Source organism: Ustilago hordei (assembly GCF_900519145.1).
Source record: "Ustilago hordei strain Uho2 genome assembly, contig: UHO2_contig_18, whole genome shotgun sequence".
In the NCBI taxonomy this organism is placed as follows: domain Eukaryota; kingdom Fungi; phylum Basidiomycota; class Ustilaginomycetes; order Ustilaginales; family Ustilaginaceae; genus Ustilago; species Ustilago hordei.
Window position 1 is genome coordinate 377,654 of NW_024545264.1, and position 23,755 is coordinate 401,408.

The 23,755-nt window shown below is 51.2% G+C and overlaps 7 protein-coding genes across 7 annotated transcripts; 4 read left to right on the forward strand and 3 right to left on the reverse strand.

Moving 5' to 3' along the window:
* Nucleotides 1-288: 288 nt before the first annotated feature.
* Nucleotides 289-1,908, forward strand: UHO2_06389 (uncharacterized protein; the record flags this gene model as incomplete). Its single annotated transcript, XM_041556397.1, has 1 exon — nucleotides 289-1,908. The coding sequence occupies one exon, from the start codon at nucleotides 289-291 to the stop codon at nucleotides 1,906-1,908; it is 1,620 nt and encodes a 539-aa protein (XP_041412331.1).
* A 719-nt stretch (nucleotides 1,909-2,627) lies between these two features.
* On the reverse strand, nucleotides 2,628-4,598 carry UHO2_06390 (uncharacterized protein; the record flags this gene model as incomplete). Its single annotated transcript, XM_041556398.1, has 1 exon — nucleotides 2,628-4,598. The coding sequence occupies one exon, from the start codon at nucleotides 4,596-4,598 to the stop codon at nucleotides 2,628-2,630; it is 1,971 nt and encodes a 656-aa protein (XP_041412332.1).
* Nucleotides 4,599-5,312: 714 nt separating this feature from the next.
* UHO2_06391 (uncharacterized protein) lies at nucleotides 5,313-6,734 on the forward strand (the record flags this gene model as incomplete). Its single annotated transcript, XM_041556399.1, has 1 exon — nucleotides 5,313-6,734. The coding sequence occupies one exon, from the start codon at nucleotides 5,313-5,315 to the stop codon at nucleotides 6,732-6,734; it is 1,422 nt and encodes a 473-aa protein (XP_041412333.1).
* A 146-nt stretch (nucleotides 6,735-6,880) lies between these two features.
* UHO2_06392 (uncharacterized protein) lies at nucleotides 6,881-7,838 on the reverse strand (the record flags this gene model as incomplete). Its single annotated transcript, XM_041556400.1, has 4 exons — nucleotides 6,881-7,370; nucleotides 7,451-7,568; nucleotides 7,661-7,683; nucleotides 7,783-7,838. 4 exons carry the CDS (start codon nucleotides 7,836-7,838, stop codon nucleotides 6,881-6,883), a joined length of 687 nt encoding a protein of 228 aa, XP_041412334.1.
* A 770-nt stretch (nucleotides 7,839-8,608) lies between these two features.
* Nucleotides 8,609-10,410, reverse strand: UHO2_06393 (uncharacterized protein; the record flags this gene model as incomplete). The annotated part of the gene is made up of 5 exons (XM_041556401.1): nucleotides 8,609-8,658; nucleotides 8,740-9,072; nucleotides 9,132-9,848; nucleotides 10,035-10,237; nucleotides 10,388-10,410. 5 exons carry the CDS (start codon nucleotides 10,408-10,410, stop codon nucleotides 8,609-8,611), a joined length of 1,326 nt encoding a protein of 441 aa, XP_041412335.1.
* A 353-nt stretch (nucleotides 10,411-10,763) lies between these two features.
* UHO2_06394 (uncharacterized protein) lies at nucleotides 10,764-14,465 on the forward strand (the record flags this gene model as incomplete). Its single annotated transcript, XM_041556402.1, has 1 exon — nucleotides 10,764-14,465. One exon carries the CDS (start codon nucleotides 10,764-10,766, stop codon nucleotides 14,463-14,465), a length of 3,702 nt encoding a protein of 1,233 aa, XP_041412336.1.
* Nucleotides 14,466-15,762: 1,297 nt separating this feature from the next.
* On the forward strand, nucleotides 15,763-16,989 carry UHO2_06395 (uncharacterized protein; the record flags this gene model as incomplete). The annotated part of the gene is made up of 2 exons (XM_041556403.1): nucleotides 15,763-16,449; nucleotides 16,609-16,989. The coding sequence occupies 2 exons, from the start codon at nucleotides 15,763-15,765 to the stop codon at nucleotides 16,987-16,989; spliced, it is 1,068 nt and encodes a 355-aa protein (XP_041412337.1).
* Between the last annotated feature and the right edge of the window lie 6,766 nt (nucleotides 16,990-23,755).

Genomic DNA, 23,755 nt, shown 5'->3' on the forward strand with positions numbered 1-23,755 from the left:
CACATCATCCTCATCTCTACCATCTTTCCTTAACTTAACGCCTTCTTTTGCTACCTGTTCGCTTCAAGGTAGCCTCTTTGATCCTGCTTGACTTGCCAGGTTCCCTTTAGATACACTCAGCCTCCCCGTCGCTGTCTACGTTTGACCGCAAATCTCGCCCCATCATGCGTAAGTATCAGTCAGGTACTAGGCGCTGCAGACGTGGTCATGAGCTGCCAGCTGACTTTCTTCTGCTCATACATGCTTTCTTCCAACCGCCAACACACAGCTCCTAAGAAGGGACAGAAGATGGCGCTCAATGACTTCTTGGCCGACGAATCTACCGGCAAGACTTCGTGGGCCGACGAGATGGACGACCTTCCCATCTCCTCTGCTCCTCGCGAGTCCAGCTACCGCCGCGGAGGCGACTTTCTCTCCGGCGTTCCAGACCGTGTTGACCGTGACCGTGGCTTGGAGCGCTCCGATCGCAGCTACCCTCCTCGTGAGGAGCTCCCTCTTCCAGACAAGCCTCCCTTCACCGCCTTCGTCGGCAACCTCTCCTTCGACGTAATGGAGGCCGATGTCCAAGAGTTCTTCGTCCCCGCCAAGATTGTCAGCGTCCGTATCGTCACCGGCCCCGATGGCAAGCCCAAAGGCTTTGGCTACGTTGAATTTCAGACTCAGGACGACTTGAAGACCGCCCTCGACCGAAGCGGTGGCCAGCTCGCCAGCAGGACCGTTCGCATTAGCGTTGCCGAGCCTCCTAAGAGCGCTTTTGGTGGTGACCGCCCCATGCACAACAGTCAGGCTGATGACGCTTCCCAGTGGCGTCGTGCCGGCCCTCTCCCTCCTGCAGAGCCTCGTGGCGGCTTTGCTCCTCGTCCTGAGCGCTCCGGCGTGCCCCGCACCGAAGGCTCTGGCTTCGACAACATGGATGTCGCTGGCGGCGTCCGAAGCGGTTTCGGTGCCAAGTTCCAGTCTGCTCCTCCTTCCAATCGTCCTCCTCGCGATGCTGCGTCTCTTGAACCCAGCCAGGGTGACCTTGCCACTCAGTGGAGGACTGGCAAGCCGGTCGAGGGCCGCTCCCCTGCCAACTCGCGTCGTCCATCCGGTATGGCCGACTCTGACTCGCGACGACCCTCCTACCGTCAACGCAACGAGGCCAACGAAGTCGACGACCGCTTCACTTCGCAAGAGCGAATGGGCTTTGGCTCCAAGTTGGCTCCTGACCAGACTACCCCCGAGAGCCCCGGCAACGCAAAGAAGGGCTTCGGCTTTGGTGCTGCTGAGCGACGTGGCAGTGGCCAGAACGCCGGTGCTGCTCCCGCCTCGGATGCTACTGACAACTGGCGATCTGCCAAGAAACCGACTTCGGGCTCCTCCAGCCCAGCTCCTTCCGCTGCCGCTCCTGCTGAGCGCAAGAAGCTTGACTTGAAGCCACGATCCGCTGAGCCCACCACCGCTGCCGCTGCTGCCGACAACACTGGCTCTTCCAAGCCCAGCCCTTTCGGCAACGCAAAGCCTGTCAACGCAGCTGAGCGTGAGCGACAGATTGAAGAGAAGCTTGCACAGAGGGAGAAGGAGAGACAAGAGGAACTCAAGGCAAAGAAGGACAAGGCCAAGGCTGAAAAGGACAAGAAGGATAAGACTGAGGCTCCTGCTGCTGCTGCCACCACTGACAAGCCTCAAGCTGACAATGTGGCCACCGATGCTTCCCCAGCTACAGAGAACGCTGCGCCTGCAGCTGCCAAGGCACCCCGTGCTGTGCCACCCACTGGCGCATGGGGCCAGGGACGCAAACCGTCTGGCGCTCTCGTTGGCGATGAGCAGGCCCCGGACGTATCTGAGGAGGGCGAGGAGAACAAGTCGACTGATGCTGAGGTAGACAAGGTGGCTGAAAAGGTCGAGGAGATCAAGCTCGACGCATAAGCGTCCGTCCGTCACGACACACGCGGATCGAGCACATGGGCTCGACGTTACTCGCAAGTGTTCCCATCCCCCTCTCTTTCTCTCTCTCTCTCTCTCTCTCTCTTTCTGTCAACCAAAAGAAGGACCTGGCTTGCATATCAGCTTGTAGACCTTCACGCTGTTTTCCTGCAGCACATCTTCCCGCACCGGCGTCGCGGGCTTGCAATTCCAAGCCTCCGCTTGTCTTCTGCATACCCTTCCGTCATCTCGCTTAAAAAAAAAAAAAAAGAAGAAAAAAAGAAGAAAAAAAAAAAGAAAAAAAAAAAGAGAAAAAAAAAAAAGAGGAAAAGACGCCAGCTTCTAGATGATCCCCCCTTCCACAAGCGCGCACAGCCAGTTTGAGTTCATACCTTTGCTCGCTTGATCTCTGTACAGTATTGTACCGCTAGTTTTTCTTCTTTTTCTTTTTCTTTTTCTTTTTCTTTTCTTTTTCTTTTAAGAGTCCTTTCGTCTGCTGTCTCTGTCAATATGATGTTCCCCCCTAGCCGTGGGCTTGCGGCATCCTTCCCCTTTTTTTTTTTTTTTTTTTTTGTGTGTGTGTTGGTGTACGATTCACATACCTGCTGTCCTCGATCGATACACTCCTCAAGTCAGCGCCAAGTTTACAATGCTGATATGCATTGCCTGATCAATGTTTCGAAGGCGAGATGGGCTAGGAGACAAAGGATTCGATGGCACCATCACTGCAATGGAGAAGCAGCGGTGGAATTCCAGAATTGACCAGCGGCAATCAGTTTGCGAACAGCTTCTTCGCAGAAGATAAGCCCCATTTTGGTGGAGCAGATACCGGCAGCTCCGCCTTGGTCACCACCTCCTGTCCTCTTTTCGCGATCGCCGAGGCGCCACCAGCCTACCAAGCTGGAGCTCTTCTTGGCTGGAGCAACAAGCGACTCTCTCTGCTCCTCGCCCCATCCTTCGACATCCGCATGCATCCTCCAGAAGCTTGAGAGAACTGCAACCGGTCGCTCAGAGAGGAGCAAACGGTAGTGAGAGCTGGTCTTGTTAAGTCTAACATAGTTGGCGCTCGCCCTGCCGAGGTTGGCATCAAGGCGCTCCAACCAGGAAGACATGAGAAGTCTGGGGTTGCCGCCGCCAGCGGCCCAAATGCGCCATCCTCCACCAGCCAAGTCATGCTGGCCTGCAGCACGGGCACGTTGTCCTGGGGCAAGAATACGGTCTACGACCGATTTACCCTTTAGCAAACCGATGATGCGCGTAATGCCGATCGGCTCTGCAAGAGCAGGAAGCAAGTCGTAGAAGAGCGAGCCAAAGGTGCCATGGTAACGCGAGGCAAAGCCAGCACGTGCTCCAGAGTCGAGGCCAACTTTGTCCGTATACCACGAGTCGGGAGTCTCTGCATCAATGTGAAGGAAGGAGTGGACGAGTTGTGGATGTTGGATGGCAAAATCTTGAGCAAAGAGATGACCATAGCCGGTAGATACGAGCATGAATTTGCCGAGCATGTGCCCATCTTTCTTGTCCTTGTTGTCCTTCTTTGAGCTGCTGCTAAGGTCGAGCTGGTCGTGCTTCTGAAGAGCGTGATAGAGCGCTTCGGTCTGTAAGCGGACTGAGACGGGCTGATAGACAAAGTCGGAATGGCCATAACCGATGCGGTCCCAGAAGCAGACGCGTGTGAGAGCCAGGTGGCCGTCCTCGCCAGGAGCTTTGAGGCCTGAAGGCGAACCGGATCGAGCAACCATCTCACGGAGGAATTGTGCTGCCATGACGCCAGATACGCCACGCTCTGCCATTACGAGAGCAGTGGGAGTGACTCGGGTCGAGTTGCGAGACTTGGGGCCGTCCAGCTGATGGGCGGTAGGAGCGGATTCGCAGGCAAGGTGAAGGCGGAAGGAGACAGGATATGGGTTGACGTCGGCCGGGTCTTGTGGATAGACGGGATGTTTTGTGAGAGAGGTAGGATGTACAAGGGTGAGGTTGGCCAGGGGCTTGAAGGCAGAGTCGGCGGCATCGAGGACGAGGTCGAATGTAACAAGGGCAGCAGTAAGAGCGGTGGCAAGGGAGCCAAAGAGGGCGCACACCAGCTTGAAGCGCCTGCTCCACTTAGCCTGTACACGCCAAAGCGGGATCTCGGCGACGATGGGAGCGCCAAGATCTGGATTGAGAGTGAACGGGATTGTTTTCTTCTGCAGATGGAAAGAAGACAAGAAGGCCCAAAGCGTGGAAAGCAGGCATAGACCAGCGGAAGCCAAACCAAGGTAGGAATGGGACATGCGGAACTCGGGCAGGGCAAGGAGGAGGATGGCATCTGCGATAGTGCAGCAGAGCACAAAGAGGTGGAAGAAGTTGGTGGAGTGAGAAGCGAGCTCAAAAAAGAGCAGACCAGGAGCAAGCATGGCGAAAGAGAGGAAGCAGAACCATAGTGGCAAAAGGGCAGGCGAGCGGTGAGGTGGGAGCAGCAGAGGGATGGGTTCAAAGTAGTTGATCGCGAGGAGGATGGTCAAGATGGTGACCAGAAGCAAAAGGACGAGACCGAGGCCAAAATAAAAGCGCACAAAGAAGCTGAGGTATGGCGAGCGTGATTGCCTCTGAGCAGCTCGAGGTGCCGATTCGGCGATGGTCCGATAGTCATTGGCTGCCCAAGACGATCCCAGCAAGGGCTGTCGTTCAAGAGAAGTCGCTGAAGACGCCATGCCGGAAGAATAGCTTTGTCGGCTCAGAGCAAAGGAGCGACTGGTGTCGAGCGAGGCATAGATGAAGAAATCACTCTCGGCACAAAATGTGGAGGTGAAGCGCAGAAAGGGGGAAAAAAAAGGAAAGGTCGCCACAAAAACAAAAAAAAAACAAAAAAAAAACAAAAAAAAAAAAAAAAAAAAAAAAAAAAAAAAAAAAAAAGGGTTTGTGCGCGAGAATCCAATTTTGTGAGAGGCACTTGCAAGCCAGACAGCAGCCGGTCACACCTAGCTCCTGTCCATTCCAACCCTCTTTGCATCTTGCACATCACATTCTTGCACATCACACTCTTTTTCTTTCTTTTTCACATCACACTGCGCTCTGATCTCCCAAGTCGGCGTTACCGACACTGGTTGACCACCTTCAGAACGCGAACAGCTTCGGATCATCGCCGACAGGACTATCAACTTGGAAGAGAAGTTCCCACGCACACGAGAAACGCCTTGAGCTAACAGCACCGCCCACTTTTCCCACCCTTCATATCGGATTGCGCCGACAAAGCTGACTCTTATCGGCTAAGCCTCTCTTTCTTTCTTTCTCTCTCTCTCTCTCTCTCTCTCTCTCTCTTTTCTCTTGAATCACTCGGCACTGTGGACACATGTCGTAACTTTCTTCTCGCTTCTTCCGAACTCCTAACCCCCGCCCCTTGCGTGCCAATTCCGAGTCGCTTCGCCATGTCCAGCACCACAGTCTTTGGTCTCTCGCTGAAGCAGGTCTCGCTTGCCGTTCTCACGGTGCAGAACACGGCGCTGGGCGTGGTGATGCACCATAGTCGTGTGTCAGCACCTCTCGGAAAGTCCTACTTTTTTCCCACGGCCGTTCTTCTGACAGAGCTTCTCAAGTGCCTGATATCCTTCCTGATTGCAGCGATATCGATAGACAGTCCATCCTCTGATTCCCTTCCGCTCCCTTCAGCAACCAAACGCAAGCATTCGCATCCAGAGCACGATTCGCTCGCACCACGCACACACTCGGCCGGCTCGTCAAAGGTCTCGGAGAGATCATCGCCACTCAACCCCTCCAAAGTCGACCTTGTCATGGACGAGATCGCCGCACAGGACTACTGGAAGCTCTCCATCCCCGCCTTTCTCTACGTCTTGCAGAACAATCTCCAATATGTCGCCGTCTCCAATCTCGAGCCGCCCGTCTTTATCTGCGCATATCAGATCAAGATTCTCACCACTGCCTTTTTCAGTATCGTTATGCTTCGCAAGAAGATTGGCATGTGGCAGTGGCTCTCGCTTGGCATGCTTGCAATTGGCGTTGCTGTCGTTCAGATTCAGAGCAAATCCGTCTCAGGTCTCGTCCCCTTCGAGGTTCGCACACATGGCTATGGCCACGTCTCTGCCGGTCCAGCTGCTGATCTGCCGCCTCCTCCACCACCGCCGCCCTTCGACTCGCATCGAGCTCCACCGCCAGAGCGTCTTCCCAACGTCGGCTCCTTCCTCTCTGGCCCCGGTACCAAGGACTACGACCATCTTCCTCCATCCTCGCCCTCCTTTGACGGCTCACGCATCTCTATGAGCATGGAGGAAAGCGCAAAAGCCGACAAGCCTATGCAGCCGATCCAAGGTTTCCTAGCTGTCATTGCTGCTTGTTTCACATCAGGTCTTGCCGGCGTCTACTTTGAGATGGTCCTCAAGACTTCTTCCGCCAATCTCTGGACAAGGAACGTACAGCTCTCTGCCTGGTCCTTGTTCCCAGCTGCCTTACCCGTTCTCCTCGAGATGCTTCGTCGTGGTGTCGCTGCACCTTTCCTTCACTTTGGCGCAAGTGCTTGGGCTACCGTCGTGCTTCAGGTCACTGGTGGCCTAGCCGTCGCCATGGTCATTAAGCATGCCGACAACATCTTGAAGGGCTTTGCCGTCAGCTTCAGTATCGTTCTCAGCTTTGGCTTCAGTGTCGCCTTTTTCAATTTCCCCTTCACAGCCCCATTTGCCGCAGGTGTAGCACTCGTCATCTTGAGCACCTTGTCCTACTCTCGCGGTCCCTCAAAGTCTTTGTCAAAATCAGCATCCTGGAGCGCTATAGCAGAAGCAGCATCCTCCTCAGCCTCTTCCTCGTTCAGAGATAAAGCCAGACTACTCAGAGATTGAAACCATTCCACATAATCCTATCACTATAATTAGTCTACATCCTTTCAGTTTGCCTCTCGTAAGACTGCCTGGGCCGCAGAGGTTTGATCTCTTCTCCCAAAATCGCTCAAAGTGCTTGTTGCATTGAGCCGGTCATGTGAATTCTCTTAGAACAAGTCTGCTGCCCTGACTTTGTGAGGGTCTCTGCCGCCATCTCTTGGTTGAGCTTGCGAATCGATGGGTTGTGGGTAGCGAGGTGCTCCCTGCTGTCCTGCTGCTGGCGGCGGTGCGTTGTAAGCCGGTGGTGGTTGTTTCGGCGGTGGTCTTGCAAAGTTGGGTGGTGCGATACCAAATCCTCGAGATAATGAGGGCGGCGGTACCGAATATGGCCCTCCTGGAGGAAAGGCTGGCATGAGTGCAGGCACAGGTGCTTTGCCGCTCATCAAAGCCTTGTGCGCTTCCAACTGAATGCGCAATTGCTCCTTGGAGAGAACTAGCTTTTCTATCCTCGGTCTCTTGTTCTGTACTGGAACATTTCCATCTGCCCTCTGCGCCGCTCGTCTCTGCTTCCACTCTTGCAAGTCCTTTTCTGGAATGCCTGCCATGCCATAGATTTCGATCTCGAACGAATCTCTGCCAACTAAAGTGTTCTCGATCCTGTCAGAGTCAGACAAATTCAAATGGTCAGTGAGAATACACTTGTAGAGCAATTCATATCCTTGCAAATATCAACTTACCTCTCTGGCTCTGCTTTGTGCACTTGCGTCAGATGCACTGAAAGTCCTCCTGCCGTATTAAGTCGTCTAGGACATTGTGGACATCGATAATGCTTTGACTTTTGATGTTGTAACAAGACTGTAGTAACGCAAAGACGACCATCGCTTCAGTATCCGACTTCCAATACTCTTGCTTTCAATGCTCTTGGAAAGCTATTATATACTAGCTACCTTTCTCATCTTCAAAGTCTCGACTTAGCGGCGGTGAAAAGTCAAAAGGAAACCAAAGGAGGTCAGTATCTACCTTGTCCCCCCATGTCCTTAACATCTGCCCAGCGTCAAAATCTACTTACTCGCAGTACCAGCACCACGCCTCAAGCTGAGGTGCCTTTCTCTTCTTGCGTGTCATCTCGACTAGCTCCTTGTAAAGAAAGCGGGACGAGTTTAGTTTGATGGTCTCCGTCGTAACAAGTCAGGTTTGCATTTGCAACAACTCGCAAGGCTCCGACAACTCCACTTGGCGCGAAGCACGCTTCAGAACACCAAGCCAAAAAGCGACAATCCGTAATGCTGACTAATTCACCTTTGCCCCAACCAGCAAGTCTCATTTGTATCAACAGCACTTGCTATTTCCTCTCACCTCGAGCAGATACCAAGCCTCAAAGATCTGCTTTCTCTTCCCATGACGCCATCATCCATGTTCATACCCAAACACTGCTGCATTCTGAGCTATATACAGCGGCGGCACATACCCAAAAGTGGCAGTGTACCTCTTTAATCACAACGTGCGACAACCAGCGCGACCAAGCAGTGCCCGATCTCCTCTCTCTCTCTCTCTCTCTCTTACTCCATCGGCTCCACCCGATCCCTGATCACATCGGCTCTATGTCATCCTTTAGCATTTTACTGGATCGTAATTCTCAGCAGTCACGCGTGGTCAAGCGCGATAACTCACCGTTGATATGTATTGATCATCATCCTGTATTGTACTGTACTGTACCTAGTTGTGTATGGTCTATTGCAATCGACATCTGCGTTCACCGCCATTTTGCTGCACATTCTTTAACAAAGGGAGAAAGAGGCAGGTGGCACGAACACCACCTGCCGCAGCAGCCGATGACAACAACGAACATGTTGATGGCAATGAGAGCGCTTTGGTACAACAGCTCGGAAGGAGGCTCAATCAATCACGTTGGGGTCGAGCGAGGCGGCACTGAGGCAGCCAGAGACTGAAGGACGAAGCGTACAGCCTTGCTATGCCAGGCGTTGCTTTCTACGAGTCCTGAGCCCTTTTGTTGTCGGTCGCATACTGACAAGGGCGCCATGGATCCGCACCTGTGCCTCGTCCCATGTATCTTGCTCGCTCTGACTCTTCTGGTCGCGCACATATCTCGCCTGCATCTGGTCAAACTCAACCGTTTCAACCGAGACAGTACAGTCAAAGAGCAATGCCACCTGCTCCTTGGCCGGACTGAGGAGCCAATTGAGCTGCGGAAACGTTCCGCCATCTTGCCCCGCGATGTAGAGGTGGTGACGCAGCAGCTGACGTGCTCGCTGGTCTGCTTGCGTTAGAGGTGTGTCCGTCTTTGGTTGCGGGTGCTGTCGCTGTGAGTACATGTGACCTTGCTGCTGATCGTGATGCCCTTTGAGGTCAAAGAACAGCTCGAGGCATTCCTTTTGCTTCCCTTCGGCCATCGCCAACCATTCCTCACCGCCTTGCTCGGCCGCTTGATGCAATTCTTGACCTGAATGGCAATGTACGACAGCTTCGCCTTGTCAAACATCTCGGCATCGCCGGGCGCTTCGCTGGTGTTCGATTCGTAGACAGGGATGAGCAAGTCCCAACCAGGTTGGTTTGAGATGTCTTGTGCCGCAGCCTGTCGGAACCAGAGCTGGACGAGCTCTTCTGTGTTCAAGACTTTCTGCGCATTCACCTGATCTTCCAACCGAACAATATGCTTGAAGTTGAGCCAGGCGCGGTCGGCCCATCGCCACAGTGCAGATGTCTCATCCATTGTGCCTGTTGCGGCAAAGGCAGAGTTTGGGCTCCTCGATTCAGATTCCAAGTCCGCGCTGGATGATGCAATAGAGTCCTCCTCCATCGCATCGCTGACGTGGCTGTCTTGGGGCGGAAAGGACTCTCGGTGTTGTTTGTCGCCAGCTCGGGTCTTGTGGCGAAGGCAAATGAGCATACCAGGACTGACGGTGCTCAGTTGCACACACATCCGGGTCTTGCCAAAGCCGGACGACTGAAGAATGGGAAGCACTTTGCTATAGTACTTTCCCCAATCGCGGACGGGCAACTTAGGCTCAGGATCCTCCTCTGCCTTGTCTTCGTTCGAGTGAATGGGTTCAGCCGAGGTGGCAAAGAAGCTGTTGTGAACGGTGATGTGACCTTGGAGGAGCGAGAGACTGGGACCTTAGAAGGGTTGATTGAAGTAAGTGCTAGGGCTAGGTGTAGTCGTGGCCAAGGAAGAGGTGTGGTGAGTGGGGTCGGATTGATGGGCGCAGCGCAGAAAGGTCTCGAGAAAGAGTTCGGGCGCATCGAGATGCATCGTTTGCTGATCGAGACGTCTGAAGAGCGTCTCGGCGCTCACTCGATTACGGACTACGGCGGGGTCTTGGGAGGTATCCAAGACATCATGGACAAAGGCATTCGGAAGTAAGCTAACGTTCAGAATGAGCTCGCGGGTGAGGTCATCGTAGTAAGGGAGGCGGAAGAAGCCTTCGAGGTGCGCCGAGCGTGTCCGAAAGTCGATCTTCTTCTCCTCAAAGGCGACAGCAGCGTTGCTGAGCCAGATCTTTACACTGGCAGATGCGTCATTAGCAACAGTAAACCAAGTCGAGAGGTAATGGTCAGTTGGATGACCAAAAGACAGCAATGCGAGAGAGAGAGAGAGAGAGAGATGATGATGGTATTCAAGCAAAAAGACTTGCGGAGACGGCGCAGCAATTTACAATGACCTGCGTGCGGCCAACATCGGAGTTCCGCACCTCGGACCTCTGAAAGTCACGTGCATGCAACAGTTGAAGTTTCAAGTATAAGGCGCCACTTTGTAATGCTGAAGGAAACGACCAAAATGATGATACAAGTTGACGTAAGCGGATACGAAAGAGATCGGGCAAAGCCGATCTGATCAAAGATCGGGTGAACTGTATCACCGAGTTTGCTCCGATTTCCGAGAGTTGTGGAGGCAAGCCAATTTATTTTTTTGGACCCTTGTTCGATGCTGCCAACCTCCCGACCTCCACCATCAGTCGGATGCGCGACAAGCAACTCCAGCCGTTGGTACTCTCAGCAGTCCGAGGCTGAAGGGCTTTGAGCTCTGGCACTATGGACCTCATACCGTCAGGGTCAAGGGGACCCGTCCTTTTGCGACTCCAAGGCAGCCGTTCCACGGACGATGCCAGTGCAGTTCTGGTCGCAGCACAGCAATGGTCGTTTCCAGTTGAACACTCAAGACAGCATCCAGACATCACTCTTTCGGAGGTACGGACGCAAGCTGGCCCTTCATCGTCGGTACGGCTCACATCAGCCACAGTATCGCATTCTACCGACCGTCTGAGTCTCTTTGTGGCTAAGAGCTCAGAAGCAGGCTCATCTATCGATGCCGGCATTGTCTCAGCTCAACGCTTCTTGCATCAATACAATCCCGACATCGATATCCCGGACTACATTCTGTCGCAGCTCATCTACGACAATGCACTGGCTCTCGAAGACACAGCACACGAGCTGGACGGAAGCCTCGGTCTCGCAGATGCCCAAGCGATCGCAGTGCTGGGGCCAGTTGTCCTCGGACAGAAGCGAACCTACGCAGTCATCTGTATAGGCGGAGGCAACCGCGATTGCTTGCTCCTCCATCAGCTCGAAGCCGTACCCAGTGACAGCGAGGAGGCCAGTGCGTCAGATCGACAAAGGTCGCCCTCGACGCATCCCGAAGATAAAGCGAAAGTGACCGAGAACAGCAAGTTACGCTTCATACCAGCACATCAAGTCGAGCGAAAGTACAAGACGCCAATTCTACAGATCGCCTTGTCTCCAAACAAGGAGCACATAGCCGTTCGAGGGCACAGCGGCGCCAACTTCTTGGCTCTCAAACACAAATATGGACAAGACGGAACGCCTCGACTGTTTCTCGAGACAGTCCACCAGGTCGAGTACGGCATCAACGGCTCGTGTCAGCACCTCGACATCTGCTTCAGCAAGAGCCTTCCGACACTAGCAGCATCAGTCGATCGACTCGGCAACATTGACTTACACCATCTCGCAGCAGATCATCGATCATCGACACAGACAGGCAGAGCGTCAAATTCGCCCGCTATCAATCCAACTGCAATTGGTGCAAATGCATCTGACGACGCGGACAGTCAGAAGTGCGAGTCAGGACCTTCCGCTGCGGTGTCAGAAAGACCAGTGCCGCCAACCTCGTCGCTCGTCACTCGGAGAGTTTCTGCTCAGCTTCTACGGCAGGCTATGGCTGAAAATGCCGACGCTGTTGCGCAAGATGCTGCAGACCAACCCGCTCAGACCACAGACACTTCCACCCTATCGAAGCAAGGACCCTTCAAGATCATCTTTGGATCAGATGAACACAACCTCTTCCTTTCAACTCGACACGCTCTGCTGCACATCCAGCTCGAGGCTACCACAGATGCTCCACAAGCCGACACCACGCAGCAGATCACCATCCTCCTTCGTTCTGCTTTCTGCCTAACTTCGTTCCGAAGGGCTCGCTTCTTTTCCGTAGCAGCGGCCGAGACTGAATCTGGCCAATCACTCTTGGCAGTGTGCTCCTCGGACACCCTGTATTGGTTCGATTTGCACAGGCCTTCGAAGCCATTGTTTGCCACCGCCCATCACCGAGGAGACGATCCGACACTCTTTCTCGCACAGCTGCCTCCAGTGAGGCAACAAGCACCAGCAGCCTCTCAGCAAGACCAGGACTACCAAGCTTTGAGATGGTTTCTGTCGTCACGGCGAAACGACATGGTGTCCTGCTATACTGTCACACCGCAGCCTCATCAAGGATCTGGCACAGACCTAATCCGAAGCACTGACGAAACTAGCACTTCTTCTCGTGTTCGATACGTCTTGGATCCAGCACCGGTCCTCGTCCCGAGCGTCCTATCCGACCAAGAGCTCCGTAGACCGGCGGCTCCCCCACTATTCGTCGTTCTCGATGAGCTTCTGCGTCAGAAGCAAGGTCCAAATATACTTCTCAGGCTTGACGTCACGCATCGCGGCGCCCTACTTGCGCACACACTCGAGATGGACGTTCGGGATCCGCCATCTCGGAGCTCGCGATCCCAAGTGCGCAGTCTCGAGCTGGAAGTCATGCAGCCATCAACTGGCACATTGCTCTACATCGATGAAGTGAATGAAACTACTTCGCTTCACTATTGCGCGGATCCTCTCAGTGGGGTCAAGACAAAGCTGGTCAACTATGGAAAGCTGTATCGCTCTCTATTCTCTCCCGAGGATCATGCGGCATCTCAGCTCGGCCGGACGGACATAACGAAGGTCACGAAGAACAACAGACTGCTTCTACATAGCCTACTAATTGAGCCAATCAAAGGCAACGCAGCCGTACATGCGGCGACGATATCGCTTGGAGAGCTTATCAGAGACATCTCCAGGTACCAGAAGGATGGCGATCAAGATCGGGCAGCAAGACAAGGCAAGAAATGTTCGTGGTCAACAGCTTTAGACCTCACAGACAGCAATGGACCCACGGATGAAACAGCGAGAGCCATTCTCGATGTCCGTAGTGACATCCGACATGCGCTTTCTTCCCTTGGAAGCTCTTCCTCGCAGCGACTCTGGTCCAGAGCGGCCAGCGTGGTTTCAGATTGTCACACGATGGGAATGGTAGCGGGCAACGGCCATTTTAGCAACCTGCCTCTTCACAGCAACGACGTTGTCGAGAACGTTCTGAGTTTGTCCGACAGTAAAATCGATCCGCTTCCATACCTACCGACAAAGTCGGCAGTCAAAGATTGGACCGGTATGGAGCGTAGCACGACCCAGGCATCGCTGAGGAAAGCTTCACGTCAGATGATGCTGGATATGGCACTCGAGACTGAGATCTTTGTACGACCCAAGGCCCGCATCTTGGATGAAGGCGCGCCGACACAGCGTCCGCAGAGACGACAGGGCACCAACTGGACAGCGTCCGAGCATCGAGACATCTACAATTTTGTCGAAGAGCAGGGTGGCACCATTCCCCCTCCACACATTGGTAGTGTCGGACTGTCTTTTTTCGCTCCGCTCCGGGGTGGAGACATTGAAGCGGCTGCAGGTACTGATGCGGAAGGCAGCAAGCCAGGTCTGAATGAAGCTGAAGTCGAGTCACTGTTGCCGAGCACCTCATCGACTGCGCGGCTGCTGCTGGCAGAGTGGCAGCTGGGCGAAGATCCTGCCGACTACACCTACCTCGACCCCTTCGAAGGGCTGCACAGGTTGCCGCGAGCAAGTCGAATGGTGGGACCAACGGCACGCGCACGTTCCCGGTCCTTCTCTCGAGCATCGAGCGTTTCAACAGAGGACCGATCGAGGAGCCGCAGTCGGAGTCGTAGCCGGAAGCAGTCGGCCGCTCCATCGTTCTCTCAGTCGGGAGCATACGCTTCTCAAACGAACTCGCAGGGTACTATGTCTTCCTATCCTCCATCTTCATTCGGATGCAGCCAGGCTGGAGGCCCTTGCTCTTCTGCTCCGCCGACACTCATTTCGCGAAGAAAGCGTCAACACAACGATATTGTGTCTCAATCGCAGCCCATCCGCGCTCCAGCCCAGAACTTGGATCAGACACCTGGACGCAACACGCCGACGACCATGCGCACTTCTGCGGCGCCTGCACAATCTCAACCGGCAGCGGCAAGGTTGACACCGACAGTTTCACCACCATCTTCACAGGTAGGGACGCCAACGCAGTCACGATTTGGAGCGTCGACACAGATTGAAGCGGGACGTTTCGGTGCACGTCCTGCCAAGCCAGACAAGCCTGCCAAGAAAAAAAAGCGAGCAAGTGGCTTCTGATAAGATTCATGTTTCTCTCCTCATTGTATAGTAGCACCCAGCAATCGAATGAAAGCAATCTCAATTGAAACGAGCCAAACGAATGTGATTGAGCTGAACAAAGCAGAGAACCAAGGTTCAGCAAGAAGGGCTTCAGAGATAGAGACGTGTGAAGACTGATGCGATTCCGACAGTCTCATGTGAGACTCTGAATGAAAGACAGGCGCTGAGTTTTGGGCATGATGCAGTTAGCCTCGCTGCGTGAGATGCCCTGCTTGTCCCTTGGGGTTGTAGTCGATATGTATGTGTTGAAGTGATAGTGGACTCTTTGTGGCAGGACAAGGTTGTATTGTGTTCTCGACGTCGATGAGTAAGTACAATAGATGGATGATATGATTGGGGGCAAACTAACTGACTCAAGGACTATATATACATCTTGATGCCAACACAAAGATAGGAGGAAAAGGTCAAAGCATGAGAGGCAGGGCATGAGAGTCCTTTGAAAGAGGAGACCATTTTCTCTTGAGGGAGTTTGCCACCTTGACAAAAGGTTTTGACGAAAGCTTACCTTCAAAGGAGAGACTTGTTGACCGCCTCGTCAGATGCGCCAATCACCTCAACGGAGGTGTCAGAGGTCGCACGCCCAAAACCTGATATCTGTAATAGAAACACATCTATTACGAATCCTGTCGAGATATGTGACAACACTTGATGTATTACTGTTCTTGTCAAGATATGTAGTAGAGAAGTCTCTATCACTTTTCTTGCCCAAAGATGTAGTAGTGGTCTTGCTATTGCAGGTTTTGACTAACTGCTGTGGACACTCCATCCAGAGGTAGCTTGGCACAATCAATAACTTGTATGAACTTTACACTGACACCAAGGTCTGGTGTGAATGAGATTGTTGGTGGCACTGACACAAGTGTCCAGTGTGTCGACTGAGTGCTTGAGGTGATCCCCAGACTGCAGTGGACAACTGCCTTTGGTTCTATCATTATCCAGACTGCTGGTTTGCTATGAACCACCTTCAGATGTCAGTGAGCAGTGATACAACACATGTGCTACAATGGGAGCAATCTACTTGTGATTGCTACTTTGTTGACTGAAAACTAACATATACTTGAGTAGAAGTGATAACTAGTTTGTATGGTGTAGAGTGGATGGGGATCCACTCAACAGCTATGATGAGGAGGGAGGTTATATACCATCCTCGCAATGTCATCTATGACACTGCCTTCACTCTGACACATCTCTTCCAACACTGCTCCTCCTCTTCCCTGTCTCTCCTATCCATCCTGTGATGCTGCTCATCAGCACCATGTCTCTTGCTGCCCCTGGATGGACAGCCCTCACATTGTTTCATCAATGTTGGGGGCCATTCCCACCTCATCTGAGCACAGTTTGCACCCCTCCTCATTCCCCCATCTACCCACTTGGGGTTCATTCCCAGGCAGGTCCCCTGCTTCATTGGTGGCAGACCCAGATGTCTTTACCACCCATCCATGGTGTTGACATCTGTCTTGTGATGAGACTCGTGAGATCAGCAACCCCCTTGCGGGATCTGTCATATGATTGCAATACTACAGATTCTGGCAGGTTTTGCTGTAAGCTCCCAGTTGTACCAAATTGGTCAGGATCTGTTGTAGATCTGTTTCTACTACAGATCTCGGTGGACTCTGCCAACTCTTGTTTTAGCCCAATTCTGCAATTCCTGCGCTCTCCTTCATATGAATTCAGGTCTTCTTGCTTCCTGCGCATCTGGCCCCATGACAGGAGGCTGCCCAACGGAGAGGCCGACAAAAGGCTTACCAACATGAGAAGACTTGTTGGCCATCCCATTGGATGCACCGATCACTTTGATGGAGACTACCTGACAGAGAACCTGACGAAGGCTTATCATTGTGCGAACTTTTCGTCAGCCATTCTATCGGAAAGGCCGGTCATCCCGTTGGAAGACATTGGTCACTCCGTCAACCTCCTGGTGCAAGTCGATACCCCTCCTTCAGTATGTAAGACTGTTCGACGCCTGTGATGTTCATACATCCTGATCATACATGACGCCTACTCAGGAATGATATGGGTTTGGGGCCTGACCAACAAAGCTCAAGCAACCACAGAAGCATCATGATGGGTGTCTGAGGTATGTCAAGCTACTTAATGCCAGGCAAGTGAAGTGGTGCTAGCCCAAGGCATCAAGGAGGTCCGAGTCAATCAAGGAGAACTTTGGACAATGTCTTTCTGCAACCTTTGCTCATCAACTGGCATCAAGGTTATGTCATGGGACCGGATGAGCAGGAAGCAGGAAGAACTGCAGTCATATGAAGAGGAGTGCAGGAATTGCAGGAGCAGGCAAAGCGAGGGGTTACAGCAGAGTTCATTGAGATCTGTAGTAGAAGGGCTCTACAACAGATTTCATCCAAATCAGTATGAGCAGGAGCTTACAGCAAAACCCACTGGAATCTGTGGTATCATGATTGTACAACAGATCTTGTGGAGAATGCTGATTGCACAGATCTTGCAACAAGACAGATGTCAAAGGCACTGAGTTCACCACCCTGATAAAGCAGGGGGCCGACTCAACAATGATCGCAGAGCAGGAGGATGGGTGAGATGAAAAGGGGGTGCAAGTTGCCACCCAGATGAAGTGGGAAAGGCCCCTATCGGGTAATGAAGCAGCCAGAGGACTCTCCATCTGCAAGAAGCGAGAGAAGCAGTGCTAAAGGCAGGCAGGACTGCTAGGAGGGAGCGTCAAGAGGAGGAGGAGCAGTGTAGGAGGAAATCACATAGGGTACAGGCTGTGTCACTGCTGATACAGCGAGGACATCTATATAATGCACACTTGCTCCTCATCATAGTAGTTGAGTGAATCTCCATCCACTCTACACCATATCTTACTAGCTATCACTTTACAACAAGTATACTTAGTATTCCATCAACAAGTTGCAATTGCAGAGCATTGCTTCTATTGTAGTGCATGTGATATATCACTGCTCATTGACATCATCCAAAGGCAGTATTAACTGTGGTCAAAGATCAACACCGAAGGCAGTTCATACTGCAGTCTGGCTCTCTCAATCATTAGAAACTGAAGGCAGTTGTCCACTGTGGTCTGGGGATCATCAATCATTCAGTCAACACACTGGACACTCATGTTGGCACAAGCATATTCACACCAGACCTTGGTGTAATCACAAAGTATCTATTGGTTATTGAACTTGCCAAGCTACCTCTGAACAGAGTGTCCACAGCAGTTAGTCAAAACCTGCAATAACTTTCAAGCTACCACATATTTGAGTGAGAAAAGCCATAGAAGGCTTCTATGACAGATTTCAGTAAGAATAATAATAAAGGGCTTTTACCACAGATCTCGCTAGGATCAGTAGTAGTTGGCTTTTTACTACAGATTTCGGGTTTCAGGCATGCGACCGCTGACAGGTTACTGCATCGCCCACACAACAGCACACTGACAACACGTTTGCAGAATGCGCTATTCAGAACAGTCAGAAGATCGCACCATGCATGGTGTTCGATGCCAACATCGGTGAGCAATGGCGGCCCTACGCTATATCACAGGCAGCATATGTCCACAACCAACTCTCTGGGGACAACATTGTCATAGGAGCCGGATGCGCAGGAAGCAGGAAGAAGTTGAAGTCATATGAAGAGGAGCACAGAAATTGCAGGCTCAAGCTAAATGAGAGCTTAAGGAAGAGTTCACTGAGATTGGTAGTAGAAACAACCCTATAGCATAACTTGTCAGGATCAGCAGGAATGAGGTCATTACTACAAAGTTCAGCAGGAATCGTAATATCACACTGAGTACAACAGACCTCACAAGAATTGGTCTGAGAGGCACCCCATCACTGATATGGTGAGGGGAGGACACTGAACAAGGGGGAGGACACCACTGGATGAAGCAGGGGCCTAGCACGATGATGAAGTCAGTGCCAACAGGTGGGTGCCAACAACAGGAGGGTGATGAAAGGGGTGTGAGTCACCACTCAGATGAAGTGGGACTGGCCCCTAACAGAGATGAGGCAGCAAGAGGTCCATCCATCCACAGGAGGCAAGGGAAGCAGTGCCAATGAGTGGCATCACAAGGTGGATGGGGAGGATAGGAGGGATGAGGAGCAGGAGCAGTGTTGCAGGTGACACTACACAAAAGGTATATAACCATGTCCCCTGCCACAGCAAGTGAGTGGATCACCATCCACTCTACACCATACACAACTAGTTATCACTTCACTCAAGTATACATTAGTTACAGTCAGCAAAGTTGCAATCAAATAGATTGCTTCCATCATAGTGCATGTGTTGTATCACTGCTCACTGACATCCAAAGGCAGTTCATAGCAAACCAGTGGTCCAGATAACAATAGAACCAAAGGCAGTTGTCCACTGCAGTCTGGGGATCACTTCGAGCATTCAGTTGACACACTGGACACTCATGTTGATGACATCAACTATCTCAATCACACCAGACCTTGGTGTCTTGCAATACATTCAACATTATTGATCATGCCAAGCTACCTCTGGATGGAGTGTCCACAGTGGTTAGTCGAAACCTGCAATAGCATAATCATTACTGCATCTTTGGGCAAGAAAAGTAATAGAAATGTCTCTACTACATATCTTGACAAGAATCATAATACCTCAAGCATTGTTGCATATCTCAACAGGATTCATAATAGATGCATTTCTATTACAGATATCAGGTTTTGGGCATGCGACCTCTGACACTGAGCTACCTCTGGACAGAGTGTCCACAGCAGTCAGTTGAAACCTGTAATAGCAAACACACTACTACATCTTTGAGTGGGAAAAGTCATAGCATCTTTTCTATGACATATCTCAACAAGGATAATAATACACAGCACTCTACCACATATCTCAACAGGACCTGTAATAGATGCAGTTCTATTACAGATATCAGGTTTCAGGCGCGAGACCTCAATCATAATACCTCAAGCATTGTCGCATATCTCAACAGGATTCATAATAGATGCGTTTCTATTACAGATATCAGGTTTCAGGCACGAGACCTCTGACACAACGGCAATAGCGGTTCAACATTCTACCCAGATTGGGACCAAACCATGTCAGAAATCTGAGAGGCTGGCAAGATTGTTGTTGACATGGATGCCATTTGCATCAAACTTCACAGACAACTGGACAAAGCAATGGCCAAGGGGGCACCAGCACAAACCTAGGAGATTCCAACAACACCTCTCAACTCAAGTCTCCTCAGTTTGGTTCCCACAAGGACTACACACTGTCAAGACCAAAATCACCAAATAGTGAGACAATGGACCCACTAGCTTTGCATAGCTATACAGCCTTTGCTACAGGTTGTGCTACAAAGCCAATGACAGAAGCCATGGACAATCATCTTGGTTGAATGGCTTTCACAGTCACTGTAATGAATGGTGCTGCCCTAACTGCCAGTGGCCAACAACTTCACAGTGCAGATGGCATTTTACTCGAGCCATTGTCTCTGTCAGAGGCACAACACCAAGACGACTGGACAAAGTGGAAAGAGGCCATGGTTATCGAAATGGACAGTGTAAGCGGTCGCGTGCCTGAAACCCGAGTTGGTTGAACCTGATTGATCTTGGTGAGATCAATCAAGTAAGCTCTTTCCAAACTGTTTCAGTGAAAGGGATTGGAAGGCTTATTTCTGATAGGTTTTGACTGACTATTTTGAACAAACACTCCGTTCAGAGGCTATGTGGCACATTTGTAGAACTAGATTTGGAATGCTATAAGATACAGCCTTCCATTACAGCACAAGTGTTTGAAGTGCTGATTGTTGCTTGATAATGGTGGTTGATATCTGGACTGCAATAAGGTTATTGCCTACAGATGAGAGAGGTGTCAGGGGTCTCGCGCATGAAACCCAGGTCGGTCTGTTGAGATACTCGGTGACTATCAAACTGTGTGACAGCTATTGTCTTGGTATCAGTCTCGATGAGCTAGTTGCTCAGTGACTATCAAGTTGCGTGATGGGTGGCGTTTGGGTATATACTATCATAGGTTTTGGCTGACCTCTGTGGACACTCCATTCAGGGGTAGCTCAGCACGATCAATATCAATGCATAGATTATGATGACACCAAGGTCTGGTGTGAGTGTTGATGATGATGAGGTTGATGACATTGGTGATAAGGTTGGTGGGTGTTGATGATAATGAGGTTGATGGTGTTTGGTGATAAGGTTGGTGGCGTCAACATGAGTGTCCAGTGTGTTGACTGATGCTTGAGGTGATCCCTGGACTGCAGTGGACTACTGCCTTCAGTTCTATCTATATCCGGACTGCTAACCTGCTATGGGGTGCCTTTGGATGTCAGGTAGTGGTGATACAACACACACACTACGATGAGGAGCAACCTTGATAGATTGCTGCTATGCTGACTGAAACTAATATATACTTATGCTGAAGTGATAACTAGTTATGATGGTTGTGTAGAGTGGATGAGGATCCACTCGACCTTTGATGATGAGAAAGCATGGTTATATACCTCTTCACAGCATCGCCAGTGATGCTGCTCCTGCTCTCTCTCCAGAGAGTACCTTCTTCATCGAGTACTGTTCAGGGGGCCTCTCCTGCTTGCTTGGCACCCCTGTGCCTCTTGAGCTGTGTTGACTCCTTCGACACTGCTCCTCCTCCTTGCTATCCTGCTTGTTTGGCACCCTTGTGCCTCCTGAGTGGTGTCGACTCCTTCAACACTGCTCCTCCTCCTCAGGACCTGCTTGCCAGTTCCCTATACACTGCTCCTTCTCCTTTGACCAGTGACAGTTCCTTTGGCTCTTGTCTCTTGAGCCCCCTGAGTGGTAACCATCTGCATGCTCCTTGAGCTTGGTCCTCCTTGTGGCTGTGCCTGGCCCTCCTCGCATATGGCTCAGTGCTCCTTTGCATGTGAGTCTGTAGGAGTCCATGGTCTCCATGGAGACTGCACTATGACCATGCTCTCTACTGGTATCGACTAGATCTCCGATACCTGTGCTCCTTCCATATGAACCAGTGACCCTCCTGCTTCTTGAGCATTCAGGCCCATGACAAGAGGTACTGGATGGCAAGTGTTGAACACCACCTACAGTGAGTGACTGGACTGCAGTGGAGACCACTGCCTACAGTTGACGTCCAACGGTGATACAACACATGCATTCAGGATGTTGTTGCAAATCCCTGCTATTGCAATGATACGAAACTAAGTAAAGAGTAAGACAAGTAAAGAGTAGAGTGGATAAGGATCCACTTGTATGCTATGTGTCACAGGGTTTGCGCAGAAGGCCCTGCGCAGAAGATCTGAAGCAAGCATCAGGTGCCAAAGATCTGATCGGGTGTGTTGTGCACACAAATTGCGAAATCAACTGTGGCAAGGGTTTCTGATTGATCTCACCAGAATTGATCAGAACAAGCCCATTTAGTAGGTTTCACCAAATGTGCTGCAAGAAGCTCCCATTCGTTTGGAACAGGTCATTCACAAGGGAGCAACAGGAGAATTGGAAGAGGAGGTCTCCAGCACTGGAAGGCGAGGGAGTCATACAGAAGAGGATCGCATGCGAGGAAGGGTGTCAGGGGTCGGGAAATTGGGTAACCAAACCGAAACATAGTGAGGAGTAAAACCACTACACCAGCTAGTCCCTTAGCTGGTGTACCTGATTCACAAAACACTGAAGTATAAGCATTTTTCACTCCCAAATGCTCTGGACTCGGAGAACGGAACCATTCCGGTGACAATGCCTTTGTTGATGGAAGGCAGTCGCAAACCAGGGTGGCAGGGGTGAGAAAGGTGATAGATTGTACAGCACTTGTTGCTGTGAGGTTTAGGCATGACACCCATGGGTGACCAGACAAGATTGATGGTGGTTGGGTCTTGTACCAAACGAAGCCTGCCCTCATGGAGCCGAGTGTCGATCTTGCGGCACAGGTGGGACTCGTCAGCGGGGTCCATGGGAAAGTTGGTGTCAGAGGTCGTGTGCCTGAAACCTGAAATCTGTAGTAGAGAGACAACTACTACTGATCCTATCGAGATCTGTGGTAAAAGGCCTTTTATTATTATTCTTGCTGAGATCTGCTGTAGAAGCCTTCTATGACTTTTCTCACTTGAATATGTGATAGCTTGAAAGTTATTGCAGGATTCAACTAACTGCTGTGGACACTCTGTTCAGAGGTAGCTTGGCAAGTTCAATAACCAATAGATACTTTGTGATTACACCAAGGGCTGGTGTGAATATGCTTGTGCCAACATGAGTGTCCAGTGTGCCAACTGAGTGACTGAATGATCCCTGGACCACAGTGGATGACTGCCTTTGGTTCTAGTGATTGAGAGAGCTGGGCCACAGTGTGAACTGCCTTCAGTGTCAATCGATATCCAGACCACAGTCAAAACCGCCTTCGGATGATGTCAATGAGCGGTGATTGTATTGTGCCACACTCGTCTTGGCCTCTTGGCTGGGATGTTTGTGTGCACAAAGAGAGCCCACTCTCATCATGTCATGCTCATCCAGGCCACTTGGCCAGAATGTTTGTGTGTGCAATGAGAGCTCACTCTCATCATGTCATGCTCATCCAGGCCACTCGGCCAGGATGTTCATGGTCATCGAGATATCACTCTCTTCATCACTGAGTCTTGCTACCTTCTGAAATACCATCAATTCACAACCTCATCTTGGGACTGCACAGCAGCACATGGTGACAAGAGTCATTCAAACACCACACCCAACATTCTCTCTTACCCTTCAACCTCAACTTACATCCAACTACAGTAAATACCATTAACCTTCTTTGTCCATCTGCAATTCTTCGCCTTCATCTTCCATCCACACCTCGTTCCCCTTCGTCATCCATCCACTCCTTTCCATCCCACCTCATTTCCATTCCATCCCACCTCATTTCCTTTTCATTGCCCATCTCACTTCATTCACCATCATACATATATCTGATTTCATTTACCTTCCACTGCCCACAACTCATTTCCAATATGCCACCTTCCACCTGTTCGTCATGAGACCCAGATGCCACTTCCGATCCAGGGGAGAGGTGCAACCCTGACCCCAACACCAGCAACCCCACCTTAACCAACAACTTGGACATGGAGACTTTGATTTGAACAATCACAGCTCAACTTGATCACACATTCGAAGAACATTTTCAACAGCTGGCAATTGCATTAACTCCTCCCACAACAACAACAGAGTCTGAAGCTCAACAACATCAGCAAGCAGAGGCTGAAGCAACTGAAGCTGCCAACCTCACCAGACAAAGGGTTTTTCAATGCCATGGGTTTCCAACTGAGCCCTCTGATGAGC